Source organism: Macrosteles quadrilineatus, unplaced genomic scaffold (genome assembly GCF_028750875.1).
Source record: "Macrosteles quadrilineatus isolate MER2022 unplaced genomic scaffold, UCM_ALF_1.0 Scaffold_188__1_contigs__length_204418, whole genome shotgun sequence".
Taxonomy (NCBI): Eukaryota; Metazoa; Arthropoda; class Insecta; order Hemiptera; family Cicadellidae; genus Macrosteles; species Macrosteles quadrilineatus.
In genome coordinates, this window is record NW_026542781.1 from 67,775 (window position 1) to 81,086 (window position 13,312).

The following is a 13,312-nucleotide window of genomic DNA, read 5'->3' on the forward strand; positions in this document are numbered from 1 at the left end:
ACAGACCTAGTAATCGATCGGAAATAAATTTGGTTAATGCCTCGATGGCCGAAAGTTGACGTGGGGTAAAATAAACACGGGCCGAAATACTTAACGCCTATTCTAACCCCGAGCGGTGCAATATATAACTATTGCACGCGCTTCCTATGCGTACGGTGCAATATATAACTATTGCACACGTTTCCCTACCGTTCGCTTAAGTTAATGCCTCGATGGCCGAAATTCGACGTTGGGTAAAATAAGCGTGGGCCGAAATCCCTAACGCCTATTCTAAACCCCATGCGGTGCAATATATCACTATTGCACACGCGTCCTAAACGTACGGTGCAATATATAACTATTGCACACGTTTCCCTTAAACTTATCTTACTTCGGATTAGCGGTGCACCATATACTGCCGCACTCGACTAACTCTAAACTTACCTTCCGCACCGTACGAGAGCTGGGTCCTGACTGTCTTACCACCGTACCCAGAGCCCTTTATATACCCTCCTGTGAGGGCAGGAGCAGTGCAAAGGTCACGAGGTATTGTACGGCGGCAGGTTCCAGCGCGCTTGGACGGGCAGCTCGACGGTGCGTGCTCGTCCGCGCCTTATCGCTCTTAACAACTGATACGACCCGACAACAACAATGACCGCCTCGGCTTTAAACACAAAATATGCTTTTGATTTAAATTAAGTATTTATACTCGACGAAATAATAAATATACCTTTGGGTTCAAATTTTATTTTATATTTCCAAAATAAAACTATCTCCTTAAGTAGAATAACATTTCCTTCTAAATAAAATAAAATCGTCTTCTAAATAAAATAAAATCGTCTTCTAAATAAAATAAAATCGTCTTTCGAATTAAAATAACGTCCTTATAAAAATAAAACCCTTACAGTTTATAGTTTGCATGACTCGAGTTAATTTTAGCTGGGCCAGCTCAACACAACGAGCAGCTATTAAAGCCACAAAGTCATCTGGGTACCCAACTAAAACAGTTTCCTCGGGCATTTTAGACCTAAGGAGGCTGTCGTAGGCAACATTTCAGAGGTCCGGGCCGAGTACATGGAATCTTGGGCAGCACCAGAAGTGACCCTCATCGTCCGCGGGCCTTCTGTAGTATCATGCATGAGGAGGCGGAACCAAAGGTAATCCTCTATAATGCGCATGAGGTATGCCGGGACATTGAAGGGGTTCTCCAGAGCGTCCAGCATATCACACTATCTTGCAGAGTTAAATGTGTTTTGCACATTGAGTGTAACAAGAGGACAACCCTACTAGAGTAGTGATCACGGATAGTTGAACGGATAATGCTATGGATAATAAACATAGACAAATTACGTTGCTAGCTTACTAGGTGTTTTTTTTATTATTCTTTCTACAGGTGACAAGTTCTTTTCTATAAGAATGTTATTTTAACCAAACGGCTGTTTCAAAACAAACTATCTGTTATTGTTTTACTTTTCTTTGTTTACTTCTTTATTTAGCAATTAATGCAGAGAAATTGATATAAAGGATAGGTATGGACGATTTATTTAATATGTCAGGACTATGTCGGCATACCAAATCTTAGGTGGGTAATGCCAATGTCAACTGGTGACTCAGGTCTTAAGAAAACTGTCCAATAAGTTGCTGGGTGTCAGCAAAAATTAAATTCGACCATATTTCCCTGTAGTACTATATGGTTCAGAAAATCAGGCCTTGACCATGGAACCGAAAAACCTTATTGCTGGATTTGAGAATAGAGTTCCAAGAAAATATACGGACCATTTCAAGATAACGGAGGTTAAGATACAAAAGAACAAAGAGCTAGGAGGAATGTTTAAACACCCAGATATATGGGTGCTTTCCAGAAGTAAAAGGCTCGGAAGGACAGGCTTTGCGTGGAGGAGAGAAGATAAATCAACTTTTAAAAATGTATTCCAAGAAGTAGGTACCTACCACAAGTAAGACGACCACTTGGAGGACCAAGCAAGAAAAGACTTCTCTATACCGGGTAGAAGAGAATCTGAGGCCAAAATCCTCTTAATAGGTTCAGTGGCCACTGAGGTAAAATAAGGTCTGGTAAGTAATAGTATGAAATGGAATGTGATATGTAGCTACTGTGCTTTAAACCAGTGTGTGTGAATTGACCAATCTCACTTCAAAGCGTTTCAAATCAACACAATCCCTTTCTTACTGTAAAATTGTTGTATCCTAATATCATATAGGCCTATTCGGATGAAAGAAACAGGTGGTCACATGATTGTTTACAAGATGATTTTCCCTATTAAAACTGCCACAATGTTTCTCTATGCAAGTAAACTAGCTGTTTTGAATTATATCCAGTTTTAATTGACTACTTGATTCCCGTACATAGGACAGGCCAACAGCTAGTTTACAATAAATTTGGTGACTTTAGATCTACAATATATATAGTGCTTTTTCTAGGTGACCTCAATTAGGCCTCAGTAAGAAAATAAATTAAGTATTCTATTTAAAATTCATTTTCATAAACTGTCTAACTTGGTCTCTCATTAACTGCTTGTTAACACGTTCACTGCTGAAAATGTTTACAATGGCGCTCCCTAAACTGCGGGCGGAGCCCCGGCGCGCTACTGAATCAGCGATCGCTATTGGTATTGAAATATCTCAGTAAGACGAATCACAAAAGAGCAGTGGTGATTGTTCTGCGTTACCCCAAAAGTGGACGTAGTTCATTGAAACACCCAAAGGGAGCAGCACTGCCTGGATCATCAACCAGAGTCTTTGTAATATGGCTCGAATAGAGAAAATCCCCAAAAACGGAACAAAAACATTGCCAGACGGGATTTTACGGGAATGTTTAGTACCAACCTACACCGAAATAAAGCTCGCATTCTAAGCTACAATCTGGCAACAATCACGACGTTCCCAGCCCTGTGCTGGGCTCATACTGACACAATGTTTGGCAGGCGAGCACACTACTGATATAGCAGTAGGCCACGAGCAGTGCCAGTGCCGCGCTACTGCTATGGCAGTAGGCCGCACTCAACGTGTTAAACATTCAACTGAAGGAACAGATGTTGAAGTAAAATTCACATCTAAACCATCATAAGGAAAGTTGGTCAGCTGGATTAACTGGATCTTTGAAAATGGACTCAAGGAAAAAAATCAAACGTGAGGAGGCAAAGCCCTAAGGGAAATACCTTTTAAACTTAATCACCATTTGCAGGTGTGCTAGATCATAAGCTTCAAATTATTTTTCTCAGTTGTAAAAATCAATTTATCAGGACGGCTGGAAAAAGGGTGTAACAAACAAACCCCTTATTTTATTGAGTATATAAATAAGGAAATAAATTGCCTTCAGGGAATATAACAATTCAAAAACTAGTATACCATATTCAAAATAGCCTATCGTACAGTACCTATATCTATAATTCACAAACTTACTTCTTTGACAGAGTTAAAAACGGGTTTATCTAAATGAGTTTTTCCTCCTTTTCCAGGGGACACACCTCCCACCATGTTAGTGCCATACTCAATTGCTTGTTTGCTGTGGAAAGTTCCTTGTTTTCCAGTAAAACCTTGACAAATCACTTTTGTTTGGCTGGTTAGTTTCAAATTTGGTCTAGTTGCTGCATAAGTTGTACTATTGCACCGTACATTTGAGACCTGTTTTGCTGAAATAGTAACATAATATTAGACCTATTTCATTAATTAGGCCTACAAAAAAACAATTAATATAAAATCTGCAATGCGATAAACATTTTTCCAGTAAAAAGTTAACAGTACCTAATGTTATCAACACGACTAAAAATCTGTAATGCACCGTTAACGTAACGTCAAATTGAATACGGTAACTTTTATAGATTGTTCATACAACTAGACAAGTTTGTATATTCTGCTCGAAATAGGGATTTGCATATTATTGAAATTGATGGTAATTGTTCAATCAGTACATGCCTCCACATGAATTTATAATTTTGATGTCTTTTTTATAGTTTTTTACCTCCTGAATCCAAATTTACCATTATTTTTCAGATAGAGTAGGCTATTTTTGTTTTTAAATACAATTTTTACAAACTGTAATTATAAGTTATGTATTTGAACGGTGATGTCTTTAGTAGGCCTAATAGGATTCATTTGCGGTGAAAAATAGTTGCATATTTGTATTCAGGAGGTAAAAAATATAAAATTTGATATCAAAATAAAAATTTGTTTAGAGAATAAATACCTTGACGATTATTATGATGCATTTACAAGAAACTTCCACATCTCAATATGATTTCGTGTTTTTAATTTTACTTTAATGGGAGCCCCGATAATTTATACCTACCCCTTTAGCTGCCTTATATCAGTCCGTATCCTACTTTAAAATCAAACAAAATAAATTACTGATTAAAAAATTTGCTTTCTTTACAACTTAAGACAACATAATAAAAATAAAAAAACAGTTGTTGACATCAGTAAAAAAACACACCAAGTCATCAATGACAGTAGCCTACTATTCTTAAAACTCTATCACGTGCGCTGACCTAACATCAACTTAGTTTGATAGGATTCTAAGACCAACCGTGTGACTCACAATGATGAGAATGGTGAGCATGTTATTTACCTCACATAAGTACCGGTAATGGTGATATTACTACGATCAATCACCTCACCTAAACAGCCTTAGCATTCCACAAGTTGTGATTTTGTTCTCCATCTCATACCTATTTAAGTTATCAATTAGGTTTGGAAACTTCCGATATATCTTTAATTTGAACCCTCGAAGTGCTCATCGTCGCGATTGTGACAATATTCAGTAACAGGTGTAGTGCTCAAGTCGCGATTGCGGCGATTATGCAACGGTTCACAAAAGTCGTTGTAAACATCTCTGTTGTTTGCTAACAGGATAACGAGTATGTTTATTTTTATATAGCATAGACAGTGCCGGATATGCCAACTAGGCCGTGGCCTAGGGCCGCAAGAAAAAGGGGGCCACAATGGATTGACAATAATCTTTCTAAAAAAAATGTATTTTTTTATTAGTTATTAATTTGCCGCAATCGTGGGTGACAATGATGATATTCACGACTTTTCCGTGGTCGCAGGTGACGCTAATGATGTCATCACGATTGCGGCCCACAGAAGATATTCATGATTTTGCCGCGGTGGCGGGTGACAAAGATGATATCGCCGTGATTTCGGCTCAAAGGAGGTGTTCACAGTTTTGCCGCGGTCGTGGGTTACGATGATAATGTCACCGTGATTGCAGCACATGGGAGATAGTAACCATGACGTTGCAACCGTGATTGAGGCCCACAGGAGATGTTCACGATTTTGCCATCGTTACTTGTGTCGATGATGATGTCCCCGTGATTGCGGCTCACGGGATATTTTCACAATTTTGCCATCGTCACTTGTATCGATGATGATGTCCCCGTGATTGCAGCCCATGGGAGAAGTTAACGATGATGCTGATGATGACCCCGTGATTGCGGCCCACGGGAAGTAATCACGATTTTGTCGCAGTCGCAGGTGTCGATGATGATGTCCCGTGATTGAGGCTCGCAGGAGATTTTCACGGTTTTACCACGGTGGCTGGTGTCGACAGGCCTAGGTCCGCGACCGCGGAGGGCGCCCGGCACAAGGGGTTCCTTCTCATTTACAAAAATGTTTTTGTCTTGTTAGAAGTTATCATTTGTTCAAAGTATCATTTTTCAACCTAAAGAACTGGTGACGATGATGATGTCCCGGTGATTGCGGGCCACGGGAGATGTTAATGATTTTCCCATGGTCATGGGTGTTGATGATGATGTCTCCGTGATTGCAGCCCACGGGAGATGTTCACGATTTATTTTCTGCAATCGCCAGGAATTTCCCCCGTAGGGGTGGGGGCCGCTCAAGTAATTTGGCCTAGGGCGGCAGGTACCCTAAATCCGGTACTGAGCATAGAAGAGGAATATATATACTGGTAGGGCCTACATGGTATTTTAAGTTGAAAAAGTAATTTTTATGTCCATTTTTCAAAAAGTCTGCGCGACCACACAGAAAATGTCAGCGCTAAAGGCAATTTGCATTAGCACTTGAGGGTTAATAGGTGTTTTGAAAGAGAACCTAATAGGCCTATATATTATCAGATAAATTATTAGTTCAATATACCGTAATTATCATGATATTCTTACATTCTATACATTATCAGATATTCTTTTTTACACATGATGAAGGACTAATAAGTTATCTTGATCATATATAGTCATATTGTTATGCACATTTTAAGCTATGACTATCAAGGGCTTTTTGTAAAAAAATTATAATCGGGTACCGTACAGTTTCTTGTCTGGGCTCGCTAATATCGATTGGGTAAATATGCATTTTAGGGTTTGCACGCGATTTTTGAATTTTTTTTTCATTCTACTCTAAATTCAACGCTGATTCCGAAAATGATGTCTTTTTTCCGCGTAAAACGACCATAACGCGGGAAAACAACCAAAAATATTTAATTTACCAAAACACGTCATGTATGTACTCAAATTAACCGGAATATTAAGCAGATCACGAATATGCAAAAATTCTTTGGATCAAACGTCAAGCAAAATTTTCACGAAAATGTGATACTACCAGCAATAACCCCAACTCACTAGGGGACAGGTGGGAATTCGGGGTTTTGGGTGGGGGATACATCTAACGTGGTTTATCATCGGAAAATTAGGCGGGGGAAAGGGTTATTTAAAGTGTTAAAAAGGCTAACTGAACGGAAAATAATGGGTAGTCGGGTGAATTATGGGAAATTTGCTTGGAATTGCTTGAAATTTGCTTAACCAATCAATAGTTTTTTATAATACTTTGAAGTCAAACGGGTTGAAGCCCGTGGGTAACAGCTTGTTTTAATACAGACAAAAGTTTGAGCAAAAATACAAAATAACATTGCAGATTTTTGTGAAAATCTTGCTTGTATGACTTCGGATCCAAAACATTCTCGCATAATCCTGATCTGCTTTATATTCCGGTTAGTTTGAGTACCCACATGACATGTTTTGGTAACAAAATATTTTTTGGTCGTTTTGGTTGTTTTTCCGCGTTATGGTCGGAATCAGCGTAAAATTTCAAGTATGGTAGGCCTAGAATGAAAAAAATGTTCAATAAACACGTACAAACCCTAAATTGCATATTTACCATTGATTGAACCTATTGATTGAAAATATCAATTAAAAATAGCCTATATATATTATTATGTTACCGTGTTATAGGCTATCAATTAAACAATGAAACTGTCATAACCTAACCTTATCGGCTCATAATGAAAAAGTCGAATGAAGTTTTAAGTTACTAATCGAAACGATATTAGTGTAGCCCAGTTGGGTGGCCGGAATTGTACCCCCCACCGATTGTCGACGTAATTTTGACGTCACGCCTAAGGGCATCATTCCACCCCGTACACTTTGATTTTAATGGAATCTAACTTAATATATTTAATGTGGAAAAGTGATCAGTGAACCGGATGATTACATAAAAAATTTCAGGAGATGTACGGCCCGGAATTGTACCCTCCTGGGCCCTGTTTCATAAAACTACTAGTCTAGTATTTACTAGTCCATTAACTAGTAATACTAGTGTATTTTACAAGTCTACGTTTCATAAACCTACTAGGGTAAAATACTAGTTACTAGTGTAGGGACTAGTATTACTAGTGGTTTTTACTAGTGTAGACAGCAATGTGTTTCATAAAGTTTTACTCTTGTAAATTACACTGGTAAATACTTGCCATTTTCTAACAACCTCTCTACACCCGTATTATTTTAAGTAGACTAGTATTTTTGGAAAGAGAGTTATTTCATTACTCACATCATTTAAAAAAAAATGAATTATTAAGTTCTTTTTGCAAGTGCGAATTGGCTCACGTTTGCAATTTAAGATACAAATTGATCTGTGAGTGCTAAAATGATTATTATTATTAGATATAAATTACAATTAATAAATTTGGCGTTGTACAAAATGAGCGAAATTAAATTTTATAATGTATGTACAATCGCCCTATTAGAATTAATTATAATTATAAGTTATCAATTTCTGTGAAATTTTAGTATAATTTTACTTGAGTTAAATTTCATGGTTATATTAACTATTTAGCTATCACAGAGAAAAGATTTTTAAGCTTTGAGAGAAACCAAATTAAAACCGCATACCATATTGCATACAAAGATGTACAAAAATGTATCCAACATTGCAACATTAATCAGATTATTTTACACCCAAGGCTCTCGGTTTTATTTAAAGACATTTTAATAGGTAATAATAGTAAGACAATTTTAAAGAGGAGTTGCATTGTATTTTTTTAGGTGCTTATTATTTGTTTCCCTAAATAAGCTAAAACCCTGTGATGTACTAACAATTGTGTAGGCCTATATTTGATTTTTGGGGCGTTGGACTGAACTGCTTATCATAAAAACATTACTTTTAATCTATTTTGATATTCCAAATTTGTTATTCAAAGTAATAAAAAAATTAGATGTTGATTAGAACTGTTATTTTAATGTAAAACATGTAAAAGTTTAATTAATGGAACTAAAGTATAGTGAGTGGTGCGGATTTGAACCAGAGACCCACCACATGAGAAGCAAAATCTCTACCTCTGAGCTACGCCCTGCAATAGCGCATATATGCCATGTTTTACAATACTTGAAAACCTACTTTTCCATTGCTTGTAACGGCGTTGCAATTATTTGTTACATCAATAAACGTTTAGGCTTATTATATGGTTTGTAGACTCAAAATTAGAATATCACAGGATGGTTTTCAACCCAAATATTCTTATGCATTCGAATATTTGAAAACATAGGTTAGGGTACTTGAAAACGTTCCTAACAAAATGTCCTTAGACGATTTAATTAAATTCAAAATTTGAGCCTTCTTTTCTTTACTCATAGCAAGCTTAATTTTATATGTCAGAATAAAACAAAAACTAAACAAATCACAGCGAATGCGGCAGCAACAGATCAATTTCCACCCAACTGTTGAGCGGCGCAACTAGGCCTACAACCGGCTACCACAATCACCGTGTTGATTGCAGCGACGCGACGCCGCGCCGCGCCGGCGCGTCGGCGGGGTCATTGATGAACATAAGTAATAGCGTTTTGATAAATAATATGTGATTGTTTTACTTATGTGTCTATATAGTTATTAATTCAAAGAAAACACTGCGTTTCTACAACTATTTACTTTTTGTATCAAATGAAAACAAAATTTAAACCCTTTATAAAGCGCCAGAAAACCCGTGATTGAGGTTAGAAATTTGTTTTGAAAGTTTACCTTGTAAAGTTGGTCACGTGACTAGTATTTTTGGTCACGTGACTAGTAAAATACACTAGTATTTACTAGCGGTATAAAAACGTTTATGAAACACAAATTAGTAGGACAGGTAAATACGGGACTAGTATTTACTAGACTAGTAATTACTAGACTAGTATTTTTATGAAACAGGGCCCTGGAATTGTAAGTTACCCCCGGGATTGTACCCCCTGCCAACATCAAATTATTTATGTACGAGGTGGAATTGTACCCCCTGGAATTGTAACCCCATCAGATAACCAAATGTGTACGGGGTGGAATTGTGACCCCCGGAATTGTACCCCACTCTTGGACAGGTAGCTTGGCTAGTGTACGGGCTGGAATTGTACCCCCCTATAAGTAACATCTTCAAATGTCTTTCAATAAACTTAACTAATGTGGTATCATTGAAATATACAGTAACTTAGGCCTAGTAGTGATTGCCATCTAAAGTGACATGTGTTGGATCGATTTTGAAGCCTATAGCCTACATAACACTAACTTATTCCATCCAAATTCTCTCTTCAGTTAATGCTAAAATATAAACGAGTTTAACCTAACTTATATTGGCTTTGGAAATCAGATGTAACTTAGCAATGTGATAAGATAAAATCACACGAGTGTGATTCACCTTTAATTTCTAACCTAAATAGGACCTAACTTATTGTTTTGATTTTACGTGGTAATCACAATAGAGAAGCTCCTAAACATAATATTCCAAACTAGGGCAACAATGGTGATTAAACTATTTTTTGATTAAAGGAATAAAGCTTTTAATTTGATAGCCCACATAGGCCTACATTGGATTTAGGCTAACTTATTTTATTTTTAGGCCTAGTTGAGTTCGTTTTCAGTTTGAATTTAAAATCACATATTATAAAGGTTTTACAATCAAGTCCATTATGAGGTAATTATTTGGTATGTCTATACAACGCGATATTATGTACTTTTTTGATGTCTACTTACAGTATTTTTCACGCTGAATCCAAAAATGCAATCAGTTTTTGTCGGAGAGATTCCTAAAATGACCGTACAGTTAAGTAATTAATATTTAGCTTCAGTTTTGTTGTAATATTCACATATTTGTGGTATGGACGAGTCCAAGTTCTAGTGGCGACTAACACTTAAAGGGGAGGAAGGATTGTGGAGTGGAAACAGCTGTCAGTTGTTTACATTCGATAATAACAGACAAAACCACACACGAGACGCCATGAGAGCAAAATCAGAGTTACAATATGCAATAACTAGATTTTTAAAAGAAAATGGACTTTGGTGCTGTTTAGAAAATACAATAGATCAACTACGATACATAAACTATTAATCACATCAACATAAATTATAGAACAAAATAGAATTTATTCATGTAAAATAACAGTAATAATAGAAGCATGATCCGACATGATCATCGTCCTCGTTCCAATCCTGAACCATTGACTAATGCCTCAACGTCTGTTAATGAACGTGCCATAGTTCATAATCCCAAGGTACATAATCCCATTGTGTCTAAAAGTGAAAACGTGCCACAGTGCATAATTTGATGTATCAGCAATTGATAAGATGTTACATAATCTAATCTAACCTAACCTAACCCAACCCAACCTTAATAGTAATGTTTAAATCGAATTTTATGTCCGAAAAGGCATGTGAGGAAGATATCAAAAATGCTCACATGCCTAAATAAGAACTGATTCTCTCTGGTTTCAAAACGAATTGATTTCATTCCACATTAAGTCGAATACAAACAGCTGTTTGCTCTCCTCCTCACTCAGTCAGTTCAGTACTCAGTCCACAGACGGACCCGTCCAGACCACGCCATATTGCCATCAGTATACCTGAATTAACCTTAGACTCGTAATGTTGACCTTCGTTTTACGATCATTTAGGAATCTCTCCGACAAAAACTGATTGCATTTTTGGATTCAGCGTGAAAAATACTGTAAGTAGACATCAAAAAAGTACATAATATCGCGTTTTTGATATTTCAAATATTTGCCCATTATGATTTCAGTGCATGAAGAGGTCTGAGTCAAATGGTGGGGGTACAATTCCAGGGGGGTACAATTCCGCCACCCCGCCCAGTGGGTACAGTTTCTTAACTGGGCTATGCTAATATCGATTGAAACTATCGATTTGATTAGTAAACCTTCATGCGATTTTTCCACCATCAGCAAGTTTGGTTGGTTAGGTTAGGTTAAGATAGTTTAATTTGATAATAAATATATTTAAAAATATTGTTTATTAATCAATATTTTCAATTCGATAGTTTCAATCGATATTAGCATAGCCCAGTTAAGAAACTGTACCCCGCCCAGTTATGAGACTATAGGTTACCCTAGCCTAACTGAAAAACTTAGTTTAAGTAAGTTTATGGATAGGCTAAATTCTGCAAATTTAAACTTAAGATTACATAAGTTAGTATTACGTTAGCACCTAACTTTAGGCCTTCACTTGGCTAAGTCTTTAACCCTCTATCTGGCTCTGGTCGATTTTCGACCACTAAAACGTGAGTTCTCAGTGGCGCTGGTCGATTATAGACCAAGTTGACAAGGGTCGGGCTTTTTCTATTATTAAAATATGAAAACAGTTTTAAAACGCAATAAATCTTATACCATTAGAAAGGTGAGATTCTGAGGATTCATTTTCATGCATAAAACATTATTGAGTGAGTATTATGTAGCGAGAAACATAGTTTGAAAAACTAGAGAGTTCAAAATCGATTTTGGCGGTGGTAAGTTTTGGTCACCTGACTACAAAAACAGCTGTTTTTGGTGATTGTCAATTAAATTGTATACAATATTAGTACATTATTCTGAAACTACAATAAATTCCCTGTGAATCTATAAGGTTGATTGTAAAAATTGTATTTGTTTTTAAAAATGTCATAAATATTATGTTTTCGTTAAAAAATCTTCAAAATTTTACATTCCGACGTAAATTTCTCCGACATTTTAGAATTCAACTAAATATTACTATATATTTTCAGATAGATCTTTTTATTACCTATTGTACAGTACCATTTCATTTTTTGTTTATGCATTCTATTATTTCCTACGTGACAAAAAGAAATTTGGTAGTTTTTCAACAAAGAAAATATGTATGTAGAATTTATTTTTTTATAATTTTATTTTTATGAGTATTAAAAAAACATTGATATTTCTACTTAGGGAATCATATTTCACACAACTTTTACATTTAGACAAAATGTGTAAAAAAATTATTTTGTGGTTTTCTTGTGGGTTGCTTTTGAAATTTCTAATTTGCATAATCCAAAGATTTGCAAACCTTTTGCTACTACGCCTAAACGCATTGCTAGGAAAAGAATATTTTTACATTATTACATTCTAAAATCATCACTGAAATAGAAAATATATATAACTTATGTGTGTACTTATATTCACAAATAAATATTCTGTGGCAAAATATATGATACCACTACAAAAGTGCCAAAATATACCCGCCACTGGTGAATAAAATGATCGCCAGATCTAGGGTTAATGCCAAAGGTAGGCCTAGGCTTCTAGTCCTAAGCTAAATTTAACTAGGCCTACACGGTAAAGGTAAACTAGGCCTAGGCCTACTATGTTTTACTATTAATCTTCCATTAACTGAGGACTATTACCAGCAAATCTCGAAAATACTCGTACTGAAGCCATTTCGACAGAATTAAATATACTAAATCCACCTCTAAACTAAAACAAAGTTGAACAATGTTTTATCTCAATCTATCAATACGACTGAACCCAGGAGTCCAGGGGTAAAAGGTCGACAGCACGCAGCACAGCACCACCAGCAGCGAATCTCTGCGAATTACAGCAGAAACTAAGAAAAAAGAAAACATATGATAGCTTACTTTTTTACAAAACCATATGGCTAGCCTAGACGACTGAATTGCAGAAATGTTAGAATAGCAGGGCAACGGACAACAGAACAAAGAATAGGTCAATGAAAGCGTGGGGTCTCATATCTTGATGGTATGGCATAGCTTATAAACGGAATAACGGAATTTGTTCCACAGCTTATAATCTTGAAAATGTGGCATAGCTTATAATCA

General features: G+C 36.3%; 1 protein-coding gene across 1 annotated transcript in view; it reads right to left on the reverse strand.

The window, feature by feature from the left end:
* LOC128982204 (succinate--CoA ligase [ADP/GDP-forming] subunit alpha, mitochondrial-like) overlaps positions 1-13,068 on the reverse strand; it is a 75,621-nt gene extending 62,553 nt beyond the window's left edge. The window contains exons 1-2 of the mRNA XM_054401266.1: positions 12,881-13,068; positions 3,400-3,629 (exon numbers count right to left, since the gene is read on the reverse strand). Coding sequence (XP_054257241.1) covers positions 3,400-3,629; positions 12,881-12,914 — 264 coding nt within the window. The 5' untranslated portion in view covers positions 12,915-13,068. The remainder of the gene's footprint in view (positions 1-3,399; positions 3,630-12,880) is intronic.
* Between the last annotated feature and the right edge of the window lie 244 nt (positions 13,069-13,312).